The sequence below is a fragment of the Bison bison genome, unplaced genomic scaffold (assembly GCF_000754665.1).
Source record: "Bison bison bison isolate TAMUID 2011002044 unplaced genomic scaffold, Bison_UMD1.0 scf7180017864311, whole genome shotgun sequence".
Taxonomy (NCBI): Eukaryota; Metazoa; Chordata; class Mammalia; order Artiodactyla; family Bovidae; genus Bison; species Bison bison.
This window is the reverse complement of record NW_011494883.1, coordinates 125,124-147,127: the sequence shown is the minus strand read 5'-3', so window position 1 is coordinate 147,127 and position 22,004 is coordinate 125,124. Positions and strand designations below refer to the sequence as shown.

At 37.2% G+C, this 22,004-nt stretch overlaps 1 protein-coding gene across 1 annotated transcript in view; it reads right to left on the bottom strand.

The window, feature by feature from the left end:
- Positions 1-22,004, bottom strand: part of ADAMTS19 (ADAM metallopeptidase with thrombospondin type 1 motif, 19) — a 275,020-nt gene that overhangs the window by 198,029 nt on the left and 54,987 nt on the right. The window contains 4 exon segments of the mRNA XM_010852422.1: positions 2,198-2,355; positions 3,021-3,104; positions 4,596-4,768; positions 14,586-14,751. Of these exon segments, the coding sequence (XP_010850724.1) occupies positions 2,198-2,355; positions 3,021-3,104; positions 4,596-4,768; positions 14,586-14,751 (581 nt within the window).

Genomic DNA, 22,004 nt, shown 5'->3' with positions numbered 1-22,004 from the left:
AAATTAAAAAGACGCTTACTCCATGGAAGCAAAGTTATGACCAACCTAGATAGCATATTCAAAAGCAGAGACATTACTTTGCCATCAAAGGTCCACCTAGTCAAGGCCATGGTTTTTCCAATGGTCATGTATGGATGTGAGAGTTGGGCTGTGAAGAAAGCTGAGAGCCGAAGAATTGATGCTTTTGAACTGTGGTGTTAGATAAGACTCTTGAGAGTCCCTTGGACTGCAGGGAGATCCAACCAGTCCATTCTAAAGGAGATCAGTCCTGGGTGTTCTTTGGAAGGACTGATGCAGAAGCTGAAACTCCAATACTTAGGCCACCTCATGCAAAGAGTTGACTCATTGGAAAAGACTCTGATGCTGGGAGGGATTGGGGCCAGGAGGAGAAGGGGAGGACAGAGGATGAGATAGCTGGATGGCACCACTGACTTGGTGGACATGAGTTTGAGTGAACTCCGGGAGTTGGTGATGGACAGGGAGGCCTGGCATGCTGCAATTCATGGGGTCGCAAAGAGTCGGACATGACTGAGTGACTGAACTGAACTGAACTGAAGCAATCTCAGGGTCTGATTCTATTGATTATTTTTCTTTGACCATGGGTCACATTTTCATGTTTCTTTGCTTGACTAATTTTCATTATATTCCAGACATTGTAGATGATATTATAGAGATTCAAGATTCAGTTATATTCCTCTGAAGAGTGCTTTGTCTTTTTTACTTGCTGGTCACTCTGAATGTAGGTAGGTTTGAGTTTATTCTTTAGTAGGGAGAATATACCAAAAGCTCAAGATGATTCCCAAGCCTTCATAAACTGGTGAGACTCAAACTCCAAACTGGGCTTGGTTTCAGGCTTTGTTAAGAGAGGGTCAAGAGAGGGCATTTCTCTGGATCATGGTGCCTATTAAGAAGGCCACTTAATGGTGCCTCTGTTTTCTCAGATAAATGCCTCTAAATGGTGCCTTTGTTTCCTCAGATAAATGCCAGGAGTAAAAACAAGGTATTAGCAAGGTTGCTTTACTCCCATGGCCCAAATATGCTCAATTTCTAGAACCTTAACTCCATAGCAACAGCACCCTGATAAATTTTGGGTAGTTTCTATGTGTAGCTAGACCAGCCTTTGCAAAGTCCTCACAGATGACCTGCACAAGAATTTGGCACCTCTGCCTGCAAAGTATCCTCGTCTCTGGTGCTTTCAACAGGAGCACTGTGTTCTACTTAGATTCCAGCTTGCTGTACCATTAAAAAAATTGTCCCAAGGCAAAGTCGGGTTGGCTGTGGGCCTCACTTAGCAAATTTTCCTTCTTTTAGAGACTGCACTGCTATTTCTTCAATAACTGAAAGCAGTTGCCTCATAAATGTTTTTCCATTTTATAGCTGTTTATTGCAGAGGTCTAGTATCGCCTACATAGCTGGAAATGGAAGTCTAGCTGTGTTCTTACATAGAGATTATTTTCATCCTTATGAATTATTTATAAGTTGAATAGTTTCTACACAATTCAGCAACAAGAAGCCATTATGAATTCAATAGACTCATTACAGAAAATCATGTGTAAACGTCACTGTGTATTCTGTGAGGTGAAATGTCAACATTGATAAAAAAAAAAAATTAAATTGCTAGTTAACAATGAACTACCATTAATTACTAGCTCTAAGCAAAATAAGCTTATATTTAAGTTTGTAAGTTTATACAGAGTGTTCATAGAGAGTTAACTGTTCTTCATTGTTTCACCTTATATTTATACTCAGTGCTGAAATACAAATGCAGCTCAAAATTAACTAGCTAGAGACTTAATTAAAATTTTTTCTTGTAACCAGAAATTGTTCAGTTTAACATACTGGGCATTTTCCATGATGATGATGATGGAAAAACATACCATGTAGGTTTATAACTTCAAAGTTCCACCAAAATTCATCAGTGCTTTCATTTATCATCATCAATGGCTATGTCTTTGCATCAAAAATAGAAGGTAACTTTTTTTATATTAATTAACCAAATGTTTAGTCACTATGCCAGCCAATATGTGGCTGTTCAGTAATCAGTTATTATGAATTGAGGGAAATGACTAACAGCACTATGCCAAAAGTTTTTTGGAACACAAAATCTGGAATAAAAGCATTCTATGAAGGGATTAATAGGATTAACAGCATGGCCATCAAATTAAGAATGTCATTTAACTGGCTTTAAAAAACTCACCTTGTTATAAGTATAGCTGCATCCACTGAGGTCATGTCCTCTCCCCAGCTTGTTGACATCTCTAAATGTATATCATTCTTTTTGCCAAATTCTTCATGCTGCCACTTACAAAAACTCTCCAGCATTTTCTCTCCATGATGCCCAATATAAAGATCTGCCTGCAAAAGAAGAGATTTCACTTCAAGGCAAATTATTCTCAGATATACAGAAAACTAAAAACCAAGGGGACTTCTTGAATTACTAGAGCCGACTGCTGACCATAACATTAATTAGAACCTGGAAGACATTCAGAATTAATTTTTCCTGAGCTAAAAAATCTTAAAACTTTGTGAAGGTACAATAATTACAAAACCTGTTTAATGCTATTGTGAAAAAAAGAGAGTTGCAATGGAATATTAAGAATGTGGAACTTTTAGACTTAAATCACTCATTATTTCTACAATTTTAACAAAGGTTTTACAAAGCTAAGTAGTATGTTAAAATGATGCCACGGAACAGTCTCTGTTTAAATTGAATTACAGATAAAGCACATGTTTAAATAAGAAAACAAAACTGTCATTAAAAATTACTTTTAAAAATTGCATTTTGCAAAGTTAAGTTTGTTGTCAGGATTCTTGGAAACTACAAACATTCCATTTCTGGACTATAATTGAGGTATTAACTAAAACTAATGGCCAGTTTTATGTACATTTCAAGTGACTCAGTGGATATTTCTGGATTTTAAGTCAATAAAAAGTAAATCCCTAACATTCCCTTTACTTAAAAGTACCTGGATACAACTTCTCACCCACTGAATTGAACAAAAAACTCAAGACTTTCTTACTGGAGTTTCATGGAGCAGAATAAGCTTTATCACACGAAGATTGACCTGCACACCAAGACTCTTGTGTTGGAAAAGGTTAAAAACCTAAAAGCAAATAAAAATAAAAATCCTAAAATAAAACTGAAAGACATCTTAATTTTTCTTAAAGCCCAGAACAGGGAGAAGTCTCAATTCAGTTGAGCAATTTTATATATTTCAAAAAAAATTTTTAATTACTTTAAAATTAGCTTAATAAGCAATAACTAATTCACTTTAGACACCAAGAAATTTAGACCTAGCATTCTGATAATATACACTGTAATCGATAATCTAAGCATTTTAATGGGGGTGGGGGCAGAGGGAAGATTGGGCTTTCCACAATAGTGAAGAGAAGAATTTTAGTAACTAAATCCTAGAAATTTTCTTAAGATCACAAAATGCCAGTGTCCTTTCTTCTGAGAAAATATCCCCAAAACAGCCTGTTTTATGCCACCTCCCAATTTATCCTTTACAGTTTTTACTCTCCCCAGGACAACTGCCAAACAGGAACAGGATTTTCAAAGCTCCTCCCCTTCAGTGCTGCCCATGAAGACATGCTATTGTTGCTTAACGGTTTCAGGTCACCATTATAACTGATATTTCCAAAACATGGCATATGTAACAATGCTGGAAAGCAAGGCAAATTTTTTATGCGGTACCTTGATTTTTTTTTTTTAAACTGACTATTTAACTTACTACAGAAAATTAAAATTGGCATACTAAACCCACACTTTCCAAGGCAGTACTATTTAAAAGAGACTGAAGTTGGTAGGCTATGCCTGTCTACCCTTTACAAAATGCTGATGAAGTGGTTGTTCAGTAGCTAAGTATTTATCCTTGTACTAGTGGTTCTTATCTTGCCTTATATGGCAACTCAAATTATAAATGGACATCTGCCGTTGGCTTTCATTTTTGTTTACTCTCTCCTAAGAAACACTCTCCATGAAAACCTTCTCATTCTGCCTTGAAGGAAGTTTACTCAACAGGGTATATAGTTAAGTCAAAGGATTCAGGCAGAAGGTACAAGGATTCAAATCCCAGGTACAAGTTAGATTTCTTTGGTCCAAAATATCAACCAAAGTTAGCTTTAGCTAACACATCTTACTCATCAACTAGTATTATAGCTGACATGCAATTTTACATACCTACGTAAGAGCTCAGTGGATCACCAACCTCCATTTTTGTTCCACCTCATAATCTACAGTACTTTGGGTGGGGCCATACATATAAACAAATACAACATTTCTGCTATTTCAACAAATGGCCTTTTATAAAAAAGAAGGAAAAGAAGGGCACAAAAAAAGAGATAAAAGAATAATAGAAAAAGAGTTTTGCCACATCAAATTAACAATAAGGTTTTATTACTAGAAGGTATCAATTATTATTTTGATATCTTTCTTGAGATGGATCAGTTTGATACACCTATTTTTTCTTACTGATGTCAATAAAAGAAAGGAATAGTAATGAGTTAATTTTTAAAGAACTTCATTATACTCACACATTTCTTCCTTAGAGTTTTCTTGAAAAAATTCCAAGCGCACTTTAAAGTTTGCCTACCATATTTAAGATGGTTAGAATGAATCTCCTGGCTGCATCTGCTCCATGATAGGAAACCATTGCTGGATCTGCAACCACTACAGTCTCTATGTTGTATTCTTGAGGTAATTTGTATGAATATCGTTTCCCTCTTCCACTTTCTGTTATTTTTTTAGATCTAGGTCTTCCTTTATCTGCAACACAGAAATGAATTTTCAAATGTGCCTCTATCTTAGCAAAATGATTAAAAATCTCCACCTCTTCAATAATTAAAAAGAAAGTTTATTGAATACCAACATGTGCTGATGATATAGTGATGAGCAAGACCATGGAACCTAAATGAGCATTTGGCTTTGGGATCAGACAGACTGGACTTCTACCCCTGATTAACTCTACCCCTCGGGAAACTAACATCACTCAGTCAGCCTTAGTTTCCTCATTTGTAAAATGAATAACAGTAACACTTGCTTTCTAGAGTTGTATGGGCCAATAATAAGATCACATTAGTATGTATAAATAAAATAATTCCATAAATAAAAGACATCATGGTTTTCTTTTGGAAACCAGCAATAAGATAAAGGTCTACTTGCCAGAAGTGCCTGAAGTGACTGCTCCATGCATCCTAATGTCACTAAGACGTGTCTGACTCTTTGAGACCCCATAGATTGTAACCCACCAGGCTCCTCTGCAGGTAAATGCCTCTTATTACTCCAACTATGCATGGGCTACAAAGGAATTGGTTCTGTCATCCATTGGAATAATACAGAAGTTATGACCTCAACACAGCAGATTCTTCAAACAAGGCCAAATAAAACCAGTAACCACCAATAATGGCACCCCACTCCAGTACTCTTGCCTGGAAAGTCCCATGGATGGAGGAGCCTGGTAGGCTGCAGTCCATGGGGTCGCTAAGAGTCAGATATGACTGAGCGACTTCACTTTCACTTTCATGCATTGCAGAAGGAAATGGCAACCCACTCCAGTGTTCTTGCCTGGAGAATCCCAGGGACGGCGGGGCCTGGTGGGCTGCCATCTATGGGGTCGCACAGAGTCGGACACGACTGAAGCGACTTAGCAACCACCAATAAACATCTTTATACATTTATATAAAAATGGAAAATTTCTGTTTACGAAAATATGCTACTATCAGAATGAAAATCATTCAACCAAGTGGTAGAAGATAATTACAGAACTTTTCCATAATAAATGAAAAGCTACTCTAAGTCAATGACAGATAACTGAACTGAAAAACTGGCTGCAAATCTGAACAGGCATTTCTAACAAAAGGGAGATTCAAAAAGCTAATTAGCATAGGAGAAGGTGCTCAGTCTCATTGGTCAAGGAAATGCAAATTAACCACAATAATTTAAATACAATTCCAGAATGGCTATGATAGACATGATTATATTCAGTGTTAACAAGAAGGTAAGGACAACTGGAAGTCCCATACTCATATGAGCTGGGAGTTTAAATTAGGATAAACAATGAAAAAGTGGTTGGGAGTATGCACTAAAGCTGAATAATTGCACACCCAATGATCAACATTCTAAAGTACATAGTCATTAGAAATACATGCAAATCAGGTGTAAAAATTACTCATAGCAGTGCTATTGATGGTTCAACTAACCATTAATAGCAATAGTATAATGGATAAAGAAATTCTCTCCTATTCATAAAATGGAATGCTATATAGCACTGAGGGCTTTCCTTGTGGCTCAGCTGGTTAAGAATCTGTCTGCAACATGGGAGACCTGGGTTCTATCCCTGGGTTGGGAAGATGTCCTGGAGAAGGGAAAGGTTACCCATTCCAGTATTCTGACTTGGAGAATTCCATGGACTGTATGGTCCATTGGGTCGCAAAGAGTCAGACACGACTGAGTGACTTTCATTTCACTTCACTTGACTTCATAGAGCAGTGAAAACAGATGAGCTTCACAAACATACTGCTGAACAGAAGAAGCAATTACAAAAGAGTAGGCAGTGTATGATTCCATTTATAGGAACATCACAAACTGGGAAGATGGGATGTTAGAAGTCGGGATAGTGACGATCTAGGGCTAAGAGAAATTAGTGCCGAAGAGTGGGCACAAGGGCAACATCTATGGTGCTGATACTTTCTACATTTTGATCCGAGTAGTACCTACTTATGCTTCACTTTGGGAAAATTCAGCAGTCGGACACATCATTTGCACAACTTCCTATGTGTGTGCTGTGCTTTAATAATGAATTTGTAATTTTAACAGCTTTCTTGAGGTATAATTTGCATGCCATAACATGTAGCCATTTCAATGTACAATTCATTTAGTTTTAACAACTTTTTATAACTGCACAGCCATCTCCACCATTTACTGTTAAATCAGCGATCATCTGCTCTTCTCCTTGCCATTTACTGAAATTCTGCTGATGTTACTAAATAACTGCCATCTTCTTTCCCAAATCTGTACTTGTTGGCCAACATCTTTTAAATTTTTTTATTCTAATTTTAGTGGAATCCCCAGAAGTCAACATGTGTGTTTAACAGAATCCCATGGATATAAACAAGTATGTCCAATTAGTCATGTTTACATGGACATATCTAACTTTGTTTTGAACCGTGAGGTGTGTATGCTCGTAGTTCTAGTTCATCCTCTTGGTTTCTGATAAATTCCTTTTCTAGAGGCTTGTTCCAGGTACTTGACTTTGGTGTGTATTTTATTCTATTCTACTACTTGTTTCACCTTACTTCCCTTCTAACACAGTTTCATGATGCCACAATTAGTTTATCTCTTCTGTTATTAAACTTCTGGGTTCCTTCTATTACTAACTTCTAGGTCCAAATAAGTTAGCTCTGAGGTCTAATGTGAAGTAGATTCCATCACAATTGCTGGTAACTTCACAGTTCTCAGAAATCTCCATAAATTACAGTTTCTCATTTTTTTCTCATGGGGACACAAACTAAAAATCTATTTAACAAATGAAGTTTTACCCAAATGTTAAGGAGATCAGTTACCTAAGTTAACCAAAGTGTCATGAAAATAAAATGCAAAGAGCCCTTATTTAACAAAAATAAGCATTATATCATGAAACAGGAAAATGCAAAAATGACAAAATCAACAGGAGCCATCTGCAACAGAATTGAGGCAGGAGGTAGATGAGCCCCTGCCTCCAAGGCACAGTGACTGGAGATTCATTCCCTGTGGACTGGAACTCCAAGATGAGAATAGTAGGATTAATTGAGAGAGGAGGTGGGGCCCTGCCCAGAACACATTTCTCACTCTCAGAGACAGGAGACCTCCCCAACTATACATGGGCAGAAAGGCTCCCTGGGACTCAAAAAGGGAGTGATGCTAACTGATGCCAGTCTACCCACAGGACTGTTTGATCGAATCCCTCTTGGCTAACAGCTGCATATGCACACATGGAAGGATCCTACGATAAACAAAATATGGACTGTGAGTCAGGCAAAACAAAATGATTGGCAAAGGAAACCCAGATGAAATGCCCCATATAAGTAAGGAAGTCCCTCAGCCTGCCATGAGGGCACAACTCAGTGACTCAGTGGGAATTCTTTCCTGTGAAGTCAAAAAGCCAGAGCCTTGTCACTGACCACTGCTCTAGCAGCTAGGATTTGGTGCTCTCACTGCCGTGACCTGGCCTCAGTCTCTGGGGGGTACCCAACCTCCACTTCAAGCTGTTGCAGGTCAAGGCCGCCCAAGATCAGAATCACTATAGTTAAAAGTAAATTTTATGAGTCCATATTTAGTACCAGCAGTTAATACCAAAGACCCTGATGAAGGACAGCAAATGAAACTAATTGTATTAGTATCTTAAGATCTACAACAGTTAGGAATGAATTTTGTAGTTTCTTTTTTTTTCCATTGTAATCACAATCCTACTTATATATTAGTATATCATCATATAAACTTAAAGTCTTTAGTAGGAGACATTCCTATAAGTATATGAAAAGGCTCATCTTGGCAGGGTCAACACCCAATAAGTTGGTTGTGGAGGAAAGATAGGTAGACATATAGATACACAGACACAGATCTACCATCTCTCCTAAATGGATACATCAATGGTCTTCTGGGTAAAAATCACACAGTGGTAGGAACAGAAAGGAAGAGATAATAGGCAAAATATTAGAAAGTAGATATCACCTTTGGTGAAAGTGCTAGTTTCTTAGTCATGTTCAACTCTTTGTGACCCCATGGACTGTAGCCTGCCAGGCTCCTCTGTCCAAGGGATTTTCCAGGCAAGAATACTGGAGTGGGGTACCATACCCTTCTCCAGGAGATCTCCCCAACCTGGCATCAAACCCTCATCTCTTACACAGATGATGGATTCTTTACCATCTGAGCTATCAGGGGAGCCCAGTAAAATTAATCAGAAGAAACAGAGAAAAAATGATAATGGTTAGGATTATTCTTTCTTTTTGCTATTGTTTGTTTTATGTGTGTGTGGGTGGGGGGAGGTGGGTAGGGTGGTTATTTTTCAGTGACCAGGTAGATAGTGGGAGTATCAGCAGCAGAATCTGGGAGGAAAAATGATGGGTTCAGCCACAGATTTATTAAGTATGAGGTGCCTAAGAGACATGGGAGTAGGAGGTACTTAAACACCTGACTGTCAGGAGAGAGATTAAAATGGGGGTAGAGTTTGGAACAAAACAATGTGTGAGTAAAGATGGACCCATGGATTTTGACTCTATCATTCCAGAGAAGCCTGTGGCATGAGATGTAGAAAGAAAAGGAGGAAGTCTTGGGAAATGCCTACATTTAGGGGGTATATATATGGAAGAAGACATGCCCATGGAGGAGACAGAGACGAAAGAAAAAAATAACATTCGGTGCTTTTCAATCACATTAAGAGTGATTAAGAGACCATGTAAAGGAGAGACAGTAAAGCTTTTGTTCCCTTTATTGCCCCAACTAATGACAGCTGTGTTTGGCCCCAAACTGTCAGTGTACTCCATCCATATTTGTGTGTTAATTTAAATAGGCTATTTGGAACATTTTAGTTTTCTTAAGAATCTCAATACCATGACTCTCTGACTCTGTCATATGAGTTAGCCACTGTGTGTGAAAATCATGCATGTTGAAGTCATCTTTTTACTAAGTGGCTTTCTTGAATGTCTTCATTGTCCATATCAAGCATGCTGAGCTCTTTCTTCATCTCTTCAATCCTTGAGATCATTTTCTACCCAGATGCATGCATCAAAACAATAGAGTTGATACCACACACTCCCAGTTAAAAAAGACATTTGTAAATGAGGATATACAGGTGGACACTATGTGCTCCCCATAATACCCTCCACACACTGATGATCATCTCCACGATGTCACGCCTGGCATATGGAAACTATATCGGTAGTGGCTGGGTTAAGTTAGCTCTACGAACACAGATGATCTGTTATCCTGATCAAATAGATGGTCTTCTTCAATGCTATAAATCTCGTTCTTGTTCGCATAGAGTCCTAGGCATACTCACAACTTTATAAATATTGATGGCCACTGGCCTGTTTACAGTCTTGAAAGACCACATTTTGCCTTCCAGACAAAGTCTTTATTATCACAGTACTCAAGGCCCCTCATTATCTCATCTGTGACTACTTTTCCAGGCTTGAACCTCCTGTCCACACTGCAGACACTGGCTTCAGCTCGCCTAGTAGATGATTTCTTCTGCCCTTATGCTTTTGTATTTATTCTCCCTTCTCCCCAAAATGTTCTTTCCCCACCTAACAACATCCACTAAATTTTCACAAATGTTTTTCATTTTACACATCAGATCATATCAGTCGCTTAGTCGTGTCCGACTCTTTGCGACCCCATGAATTGCAGCACGCCAGGCCTCCCTGTCCATCACCAACTCCCGGAGTTCACTCAGACCCACGTCCATCGAGTCAGTGATGCCATCCAGCCATTTCATCCTCTGGCGTCCCCTTCTCCTCTTTCCCCCAATCCCTCCCAGCATCAGAGTCTTTTCCAATGAGTCAACTCTTCACATGAGGTGGCCAAAGTACTGGAGTTTCAGCCTTAGCATCATTCCTTCCAAAGAAATCCCAGGGCTGATCTCCTTCAGAATGGACTGGTTGGATCTCCTTGCAGTCCAAGGGACTCTCAAGAGTCTTCTCCAACACCACAGTTCAAAAGCATCAATTCTTCGGCGCTCAGCCTTCTTTACAGTCCAACTCTCACATCCATACATGATCACAGGAAAAACCATAGCCTTGACTATATGAACCTTTGTTGGCAAAGTAACGTCTCTGCTTTTGAATATTCTATCTAGGTTGGTCATAACTTTCCTTCCAAGGAAACTACCGCACAATTGCACTCATCTCACACGCTAGTAAAGTAATGCTTAAAATTCTCCAAGCCAGGCTTCAGCAATACATGAACTGTGAACTTCCAGATGTTCAAGCTGGTTTTAGAAAAGGCAGAGGAACCAGAGATCAAATTGCCAACATCTGCTGGATCATCAAAAAAGCAAGAGAGTTCCAGAAAAACATCTATTTCTACTTTATTGACTATGCCAAAGCCTTTGACTATGTGGATCACAATAAACTGTGGAAAATTCTGAAAGAGATGGGAAAACCAGACCACCAGACCTGCCTCTTGAGAACCTGTATGCAGGTCAAGAAGAAACAGTTAGAACTGGACATGGAACAACGGACTGGTCCCAAATAGGAAAAGGAATACATCAAGGCTGTATATTGTCACCCTGCTTATTTAACTTATATGCAGAGTACATCATGAGAAATGCTGGCTGGAGGAAGCACAAGTGGAATCAAGATTGCTGGGAGAAATATCAATAACCTCAGATATGCAGGTGACACCACCCTTATAGCAGAAAGTGAAGAAGAACTAAAGAGCCTCTTGATGAAAGTGAAAGAGGAGAGTAAAAAAGTTGGAAGCTCAACATTCAGAAAATGAAGATCATGGCATCTGGTCCCATCACTTCATGGGAAATAGACGGGGAAACAGTGGCCGACTTTATTTTTATGGGGTCCAAATTTGCTGCAGATGGTGATTGCAACCATGAAATTAAAATATACTTACTCCTTGGAAGGAAAGTTATGACCAACCTAGATAGCATATTCAAAAGCAGAAACATTACTTTGCCAACAAAGGTCCATCTAGTCAAGTCTATGGTTTTTCCAGTGGTCATGTATGGATGTGAGAGCTGTACTATAAAGAAAGCTGAGCACCAAAGAATTGATGCTTTTGAACTGTGGTGTTGGAGAAGACTCTTGAGTGTCCCTTGGACTGCAAGGAGATCCAACCAGTCCATCCCAAAGGAGATTAGTCCTGGGTATTCATTGGAAGGACTGATGTTGAAACTGAAACTCCAATATTTTGGCCACCTGATATGAAAAGCTGATTCATTTTGAAAAGACCCTGCTACTGGGAAAGAGTGAGGGCAGGAGGAGAAGTGGATGACAGAGGATGAGATGGCTGGATGGCATCACCAACTCAATGGACATGAGTTTGGGTGGACTCCAGGAGCTGGTGATGGACAGGGAGGCCTGGCATACTGCAGTTCATGAGGTTGCAAAGAGTCCGACACGACTGAGCGACTGAACTGAACTGAACTGAGCTTATTATAGATAGCCTAATTACTCATTTACAAGTTTGCCCAAAATAATACATTGGTCTACCTCGTGAGAATAAGAGCTGTGTCATTTAGCTCTACATTCCTGTGACATGACTGGTTCTCCTATGTTTCAAATAAAGAATTTTAAGGTTCATAAATTCAAGGGAAGTGAAGAAGAGTACCTAGCTAGAGTGAGACTGAAGCTAGGCCTTGAACCTGGTGCCTCTGACTCTCAATCTCCTGCGCCTTTCTTTCTTTTATGTTATCTTTTAATAAAAGAACATGACAAAGTCATACTAAACTATGAAGGTATGTGTTTAGGAAAAAGCATTTATAGAATCAATACACATAAACACAATACACTTAAAACATTAACATGATGAAGGGGAATAGGCTAAGACCAAGTTGAATACAAGTAAACTTTATGATTCCATTGTGCAAAGGCAGTTGCTGCAACATTATCCAGATCTGAATGTTCTTTAATATGCTAATATATTATCCTGAAATAAGAAGGGAAAAACTACAATTAGATATATCAGTATAAGTAAATGGATATTTTATTTCACAGATTGCTAATTTTAAAATGATTTTTAAATTTCCCTTAAAAAACACTGAAGATAGTTAAGAGAATTTAGAAAACAGCTTAGCAATCCTTGCATGCAAGTGCTTGATCCAAACAGGTTAATTAAAATATAAGTCATGTCTTTAAAAAATTAGAAAGTTTATGAACAAGGTCTGTCAAATATGAACCATGTATTTATGATTTATAAAACCCATCAAAAATAAGAATTTTCTAGAAATCTTTCCTCCATACATACTGCAATATAAAGCCTACTTTATGTCATCTGTATACATGAGTAATTAGAACAGCTGGAACTTACTATGATTCAAAAGTTGCATAGTGCAGATTTTCAGTGTAACTCACACAAGGCAATCTCCTTAAATGGACTATATCCAATCGTTGCTGTTATTGTCTCACAATATAAAACTTTTCTTTTGCTTTTTCAGACTATGACTTTTGTCCAGCTGTTTTTTATCTCCAGTGTGTCTATATTTCTTAGAATAGAGAAGATGGGTGTGTCTTATTTAAAATGACTTGATAATGCGCTTTGAATAATGTGACACAGAGGTAGAGTCACTTAACCACTTCTGAAGAATTCTGAACCAGTTCTCATACAGACTGATACCATGAGCTTTAGCAAAAGAAAACAGAGATCAGAGATTAATTTGAGATAGTAGTTCTAAACAGAAACATACTGAAATCCTGTCTGAATCTGATCCTCCTAGACAACTGATGATATGAACATGCCAAGGCCTCTGAAAATGTTACTTATTATCACAATTTCTATACCTAAATCAACCTCAAATACCATAACCAATTTTCAAGTTGCTATCTTGGCACTAAATACGATAATACCTAATTCTAAATCTCCAAGTCAATTTTAAAGCCTTTACACCAAAAATTCTTCAATAAATTCATATTTCCTCAGATTCTAAATGGAGCTATTTCTCATATCAGTGAATATTCAGAGGTGTCTGGATTAGATGTCCAAACATTTTTACTAGGGAAACTGCTGAATGTTGGCTATAACTTTTAGGTCCTATTTATGTAATAGAAATCATTCATTTTTCCTTACCCTTCTTGCTAATGCTACATATCTCTGCCAAAGGAAGTAATAAGGACGTGTACCAAACAGCAACCCCATTTTATTTCTGTGAAAAATTGGCAGACAAACAGAGACTAGGATTTGATGGTTGGAGATGTTTGTGAGCCACTTAAACTTTAAGATTTAAGATATTCTGATACTGAGAATAAAATTCAAAGAAGTAAATCTTTGAATTTCTTTCTATTCCTAGGAATAGGACTCTTCTTCCTATTCCTCTATTAATATTAACCATCAAGATGATTTTTACTTGAATCAAACAGAAAAAGAAGAAAGTGCAAGATCTTCTGGTCAAAGTACAGAGATTTCTATGATGCTCACATAGAAGTAAACTAAAATAAGACCATGAGCTCACAGTATTCAGTTTCAGGGGATCTGGAGCTCTCTCAGTGTCATTTCTATTCCAGTTAGGTGAACAGAATCCCATGAGGAACACTTCACAGTTCAAGAGGGATATAGAGCATGCATTGTATTAATATCTGAAGTTATTCCATTTTTATATTAAAATATACTACTTCATAGAAAACAAGTCAAAAAAATATATGTAATTGTCATTAACCAAGAGAGATTCCACATTAAAAAAAAAAAAAAAAGATAAAGCCATGGAGAGATGGATAGACACAAAGAGAGGGAAGGATGGGCAAGGTAGGAAGGCAAGGAAAAAAAAAGCACGGGGTAGAAGAGTGGCATGGAGGGAAGAAGGGAGGAGGGTGGGAGGATTTATTCCAGGATTCATCTCACATTGCATATTTAATTAAACCCTTTCAGGACAAGGCATTACCTGAAATAACACCACAGTAATGACTGTGAGGAACAGACTTCTCTGTAACTTTTTCCTCCATGGACCTTTTCCGCCTATATACACGATGTGGGTGACCCGTGATGGCCACTGTATCATTGAGTGGTTCAATAAATATGAAGTCCTCATTAAGCTGTATAAATCCCATCTGGAATATATAACATAGAAAGATACACATGAAATACCTGTTCATAAGTTAGTTTCAATTAAGTAACTTATTCAATTAAGTTACTTTCTAGTTCTCCCACTCACACACACACTTTATTTTCTTCCATGTATATGCATACTTTTTTCTAGTGAAGCTATTTTAGCAACCCCACTAATAAGGTAACTGTCTTCCCATTTTATTACTTCATCTTCAGGTACTTTATTGCACTAGCATAAACTTCATATAGTTAGCCTGTGTGGGTGGGAGGCTAGATGCCAGCAACAGATGCACAGTAAAAATTCTGGAATGTTAAAGGCTCACTTTGGGAGACCCATGGGGTCACTTATATGTACAGCATGTACAGAAGAGCAACACAGTTTTTAATTGCACACACCACACAGTCCAACTTTTTGACAATCATTATTTAATAAAGTAATTTATGTAATATACCACAAAAAATGTAGGATATATAGCATTACAGTTATTATATAAAATACTCTCAAGTCTTCTTTTAAACATTTTTTTAAACCCTTGAACAATAAATTACAGAAAAAGGAAGTATCACTTACATAAACAAGTTTAATTTCATACAATACCATATTTTAAAGTTAGCCAGTTGTGAACAGGGGGCTAAAAACTATAAAATTCAGTTATAATCAGCAAGATGAACTTATAACAAATAAGTATTCTTTTATCATATTAAAGCTAAACCTAGTCATTTCTTTCCTTTCTTTTTTAGAGTATAAAGTTAAGTTATAACTAGGAAAATATTTTACATGGAAGAAAACATGACTTGATCTTTCCAATTTTTATTATTTTAGTCTACTATAATATATATTAATATATAAAATGCATACTTGATTACTTACACTGTTAACTCATTAGTAAACAATTTTGAAGAAGTAATCCCTTAGAACCTGCATTATTCATACATGATATGGTAATATTAAAGTTTTCAAATACCATTTTGTATTAATTTTATAAAAATTATATATAGTTCATTTTGTTTCACATATAATTAGCATCATAATATAATTATTTCTTCAGATATAGTCATTGTTCCACATTGTATATTTTTTTTTAATTTAGGCTAAAACTTTTTCCTAAGAAAAAAAGGCTTTTTGTTTTGTTTGAATTACTAAAGTGTATTGCATCTTCTATATGGAAAGACTAAGTGACTGCCAATATGCTATCACATTTTATTTTGTACAGAACTGACATTATAAGATACCTGAAGAATAAAATCTAAAAATCCTTACCAATTTCATTTTATTGAGGTTTTATATCACTAGTAAAATTCTTAACTACTGGAACAGCAGTTCCATCACCTCTCTGTGTCCCCGTCCCCTCTCTCCCTTCCTTCCTTTCCCTGTCTCTTTCTCAGTTTCTTCCTCTCCGTCTCCTCTTCACACATATGCACACACACATATCACTTGTGGGTGGGGATAATGCAAAACATTTCTATTCTAATGATTCTTTTAAAATATCAGGCATATCTGTATTTGGGGCATTTCTGTTAAGTTTAACTTCCAATGAGTTCTTTTACTCTCTATACATGTTTTCATTCTCTCAAATATGAAATCAGCTTCAATTTTAATTAGATACATGAAACACATAAAATTTTCCCTAGAGTCAAATTTGATGGGAATAAGAGAGAATATCAAATATTTTTAAATTTAAATAATACTCATTAAAGATATAATGATTATTATACATCTACATATGGATTGAGGACAGAATGTATGCTTAGTCGCTCAGTCATGTCCAACTCTTTGCGACCCCACGGACTGCAGCCCACGAGGCTCCTCTCCATGGGGATTCTTCAGGCAAGAATACTGGAATGGATGCCATGCTCTCCTCCAGGGGATCTTCCCAACCCAGGGATTGAATCCAAGCCTCCTGCATCTCAAGCGGATTCTTTACCAACTGAACCACCAGGGAAGTCAGATTGAGGATAAGTGGTGTCATATTATCATTGATTGAGATTATGAAAATACAGAAATATGTTTCTCTTGTTTGAATAAGTGTGATTCTGAGATTCAGTCAGTATCCAAAGCCACAAATAAAACTGACAGTGTAGCTAATGACTAAAATAATAACTGCTATGATGTTTCAGTTCAGTTCAGTTCAGTTCAGTCGCTCAGTCGTGTCTGACTCTTTGCAACCCCATGAATTGCAGCATGCCAGCTATGATGCTTAGTTTCCCTAAATCATAAATTTGTAATCTGATATATTCTTTCAACAGGTTATAAGCATGGGAAGAGTTATAATAACAAATCCTATAAAATTTAATTGCATACTATCATATAAAATTTAATAACATCAAGAACAGATTCTAGACTTAAGATTATTTGGGTTTATAACCTATCACTACCATGTAAGTATGAAAAACTTACAGTGTCTTTATACAACAGCTTCAGAGTGTTCTTTGGAAGATTTTTTTTTAAAGCATCTTTAACCACATGTAATGTTCCTATCATAAGGACTTCCCAGGTGGCTTAGTGGTAGAGAACCTGTCTACCAATGCAGGAGATGGGGGTTCAATCACTTTTGCAAAGTTCCCCTGTAGAAAGGAACAGCACCTCATTCCAGTATTCTTGACTGGAAAATTCCATGGACAGAGGAACCTGGCGGGGTGTACTGTCCATGGCATCACAAATAGAGTCAGACACAACTTAGTAACTAAATAGCAACAACAAAACGAACATTTTGTTCTATGTTCTAGCATAGAATCTGATGCTGGGTAACCTTTTAATAAATGTTTGGCATAATTTTTATGTTATTCATAAATATAATTATAATAAATATAGCAGCCAAACATTTAAGAGTGGACTGAAGAGCTCTGAGAATCCAAAAAATTAAAATTTTTGTATCACCATAAAGAAAAGTGAAGTCGCTCAGTCATGTCCGACTCTTTGCAACTCTTGTATCACCATATTAGCATATTAAATATTGTTTCAAGTAGATGTGTTTTTTTTTTTAAGATATGATTTGGAAAACTCTTCATGACATACAATTCTCTATTGTGTTAGGATTTTATCTATATACATTTTTAAAAACAAGAAGGTCACTTTGAAAAAAAAAATTGTTAGCATAATTATGGTGGTGGTGATTTAGTTGCTAAGTCATGTCCGACTCTTGCAACCCCATGGACCATAGTCTGCCAGGCTCCTCTGTCCATGAGATTCTCCAGGTGAGAATACTGGAGTGGGTTGCCATTTCCTTCTGCAGAGGATCTTCCTAACCAAGGAATCGAACCCGGGTCTCCTGCATTGCAGGTAGATTTTTAACCAACTGAGCTATGAGGGAAGCTGGAATAATTACAGTGAAAATGAAAGTCGCTCAGTCATGTCTGACTCTTTGTGACCGCATGGATATACAGTCCAGGGAAATCTCCAGACCAGAATACTGGAGTGGCTAGCCTTGGAATAATTATAAATGATGACTAATTCATTCAATATATATTTGCTCTCTGACCCCATGTGCCAGACTCAGTTCACTTTGGGGCATATTTAGCATCAAGTATTCAGATTCTCTTCAGGCAACGGCTTCCTATCTGAGATCAGTACTATCCTACGCCACAGGAAGTTCTCTAGCTTGGGTTGGCATCTGTCAAGCAGGGAAGTCATGAGGTTTTCTATGTCCCCATGAACAGGGGACCTATTCCAATAACAAAATGGATCATCTTATCTGTGCTGTGAATTTACAAGCCATGGAAGAACATAAATCTAGATCAAAGTCTCTTTACAAGTTCTCCTATGCTTGATAATGGAAAAGGAAATGACAACCTACTCCAGTATTCTTGCCTGGAAAATTCCACGGACAGAGGAGCCCTGCGGGCTACAGTCCATGGGGTTGCAAAGAGTCGGACACGACTGAGTGACTAACACACACATCGATGCTTAACAATGCATAATTACACAGCATTCACTTCAGGAAACATTATCCTTTTAATTTTTGTTGTTGTTGTTCAGTCGCTAAATCGTGTCCAACTCTCTGCGACCCCACAGACTGCAACACACCAGGCTTCCCTTTGCTGTCCTTCACTATCTCTCGGAGTTTGCTCCCAAAGTTTAATTTTAGAAGGAAAGAAAATTAGTAGTGCATTAAAATGGCACAATACATTCTCCAAAATAAATGTGAACTATATAAGTATTTTCTCCAAGATTCTTCTTCTTAGATTTTTCAAAATGATGTTAACAATGTTGAGGTATTTCATGCAAACATTTGGAAATGAAATTAGTTAAAAGTTAACTGCCTTATTTGTTGTTATGTGCATCTTCTCATACAGTGGCATCTCTCCTATTGTATTGAACGCTTTTATTTGATTTGACATTTTAGCAAGCATTTCAGTGTTTTGCAAATTGACCACTGCTTATTTGAAAATAAGTTACCAGCCGTTTCTTGCCTTACTGGTTCTGATATTTTACTATCTCTCCATTTAGATACTCCTGTGTTTTTTAAAACAGCCATATACACTAATCTCCATATAAGTGTATTATCACAGCCACCAATTCCTAATCACAACATGAAATTTGATCTGACAAATGTGCATGGATTTTTATATATCATTGATTCAAGTCACCTAATGCAAATGTTTCAGTTGTTCAAATTCAGATCAACTACAGTCTATTAAATAGATGAACAGATTCTAAAGTAGTAATGTAAGCATAAATAAAAATAACTAAAAATTTAAAGTTGCTACTCTTACTAGGTTAACTACTTCACTTCCCCTACCTTAATTCCTATTCACTTAATCAGCTGATGCACTACTAATATAATTACCTCAAGTTCTCTTTTTATTTTTTCCATTCTCCTTTTTTGGAAATTTGTTTTATTTCCCAGGACCTCAGTTTTCTACATGAACTTTCAGTTGACTAGTTGAAGGTATATATCTGAGGGCTAAAACTACATATGGCAAGAATCTTTAATAATATCCTATTTTAAAAAATACACAGCACATCACAAGAAGTAAATACTGTCTGTGGTAGATCATTATAATTTCAGGCTATGAGATGACTCTGCTATCTGGCGGGATAGTAGAATTTGGATAAAAGTTACTTCTTATGAGAAGAGGCATTCGCAGAAAGGCAAAGAAGATGCAAAATCCAGGAAACTGGTTAAAAGATGCCTGGCTTCCTACTTATCAGGTATCCTTTCAAAGAAGGGATATATGTACACATATAACTGATTCATTTTGCTGAACAGTAGAACACACAGCATTGTAAAACAACTGTACTCCAATAAAAATTAATTTAACAAGTATTAAAAAAAAAAAAGATGTCTGACTTGAGTAGAAAGTGAAAGTGAAACTCATTCAGTTGTGTCCAACTCTTTGCAACCCCGTGGACTACAGAGTCCATGGAATTCTCCAAGCCAGAATACTGGAGTGGGTAGCTTTTACCTTCTCCAGGAAATCTTCCCAACCCAGGAACTGAACACAAGTCTCCTGCATTGCAGGTGGATTCTTTATCAGCTGAGCCCAAGGGAAGCCCAAGAATACTGGAGTGGGTAGTCTTTACCTTCTCCAGGAAATCTTCCCAACCCAGAAATCGAACCAGGGTCTCCTGCATTGCAGGCAGATTCTTTACCAACTGAGCTATCAGAGAAGCTATTAGGGAAGATTTGAGTAGAGAAACAGGTAAATGTAGCCCCAAAATAAGATGAATCAATATAACTGAAAACATCAAATGACAAAGTTCTTGACAGAAAAAGTCAATGAAGGTTTGAGGATGATTAGTTTATTATCTAACTGGAAAGTATATTAGAGAATCCATGAGCCACTGGAAGAAGCATAAGTGTTTGCCTTCTAAACAGCAGTAACAGAGGCTGAAAGGGATCTGGCATCTGCACACTGTTTATAACAACATTTCACACAAATGTCTTATACGCTACATGATGTGAATATGTTGGTTATATTTTCCAAAATATTCTCTTGTATGGTAATGTTATAGCATATATCTCATTAAGTAAATAAAATACATAGTTGAAAACATAAGCATCACATAGGGATTGACATAAATTAAAATACTGTAAGTTCATTTTTATGCTTTATTCAAATGAAACTTCGTTTCCAATATTACTGTTAAGCGGGAGTAGTTTTTCAAGCTTTTATGTATTCTATGCATACATGATCAGTCACTTCAGTCATATCCAACTCTTACTATACATAATACATAAATCTGTAGGAAAACACACGTCTGATCCCATATCTATCTTTTTACCATATCATACTAAAATACTCTCCTGACTCAATCTTTTCAGTTTTCCCTTTATGACTGTGAGGATCAACTCCAAATGAAGATATATAAGTCATACAGTTATGATAAACTCTTGCCTGCCTCTCCATTGAAACTTCACATATAACCACTACAGACAAATTTTACTGTGTAAACAAACTTTACATTTTAACATATTTCAGAATAACTTTTAGCTGCACAGTCACATCTTAGTACACTGCATTTGCTGGTTTCTCTTCCCAGAAAAGTCACTGTTGGTATGGAAAATTATTTCTTCAAATTCAAGCTGACCCTGTCCCCTCTCCAAAGTAACCACCATCTCCTCTATCCACCTTTTCCATTCTTGCACTTAGGCCCCCTTTGAACGCTGTTTGCATGACTGTCTGATGAGACCATGAGCTATTCCAGGGAGGGCTTGGGGCTCAGTGCTTGTCACCATGCCTTCGATGCACAGGGCCTGGTACAGAGCAGGTGCTCACTCAATGTTAATTTCACTTTTGCTTTTGAAAGAAAAGAAAATAGATACGTTTGGCTGCTCTGAGCCACACTCTACCTGTGACTCCATCTGAGGCAAAACTTCAATCTGATTCCTTCCCTCTTGGCATTTCCAGTGTTGCTTTCCTGTGTGTCCAAGTTTTATCTTTAGGAAAAGTTTTCATGTGACCACATTGTTAACATCATTCCGTTTACTTTCCCTGCCAAAGGGCTTCAAAAAGAATCATGAAACAACAATGGTAGAAGGAAACTTAGACTCATCCGGCCATCTGGATTTTTAAAATTGAGAAAACCAAGGCTTAGAAATCTTGTATGACTTGCCCAAAATCACACAGAGAGTTCATGGGAATGTCAAGGATAGAAGCTAAAGCCTCCCAATTTCCAAATTGATTTTAATACAGCACTGAATTTGCTCGCCACCTACATTCTCCTTGTATTTCCACCAGCATTCTAGCTTCCCCCACTGGACTGGAAAACTGCTCTGAGGCCACCCACCGTGTCCTTCCTTTTATTCTCCTC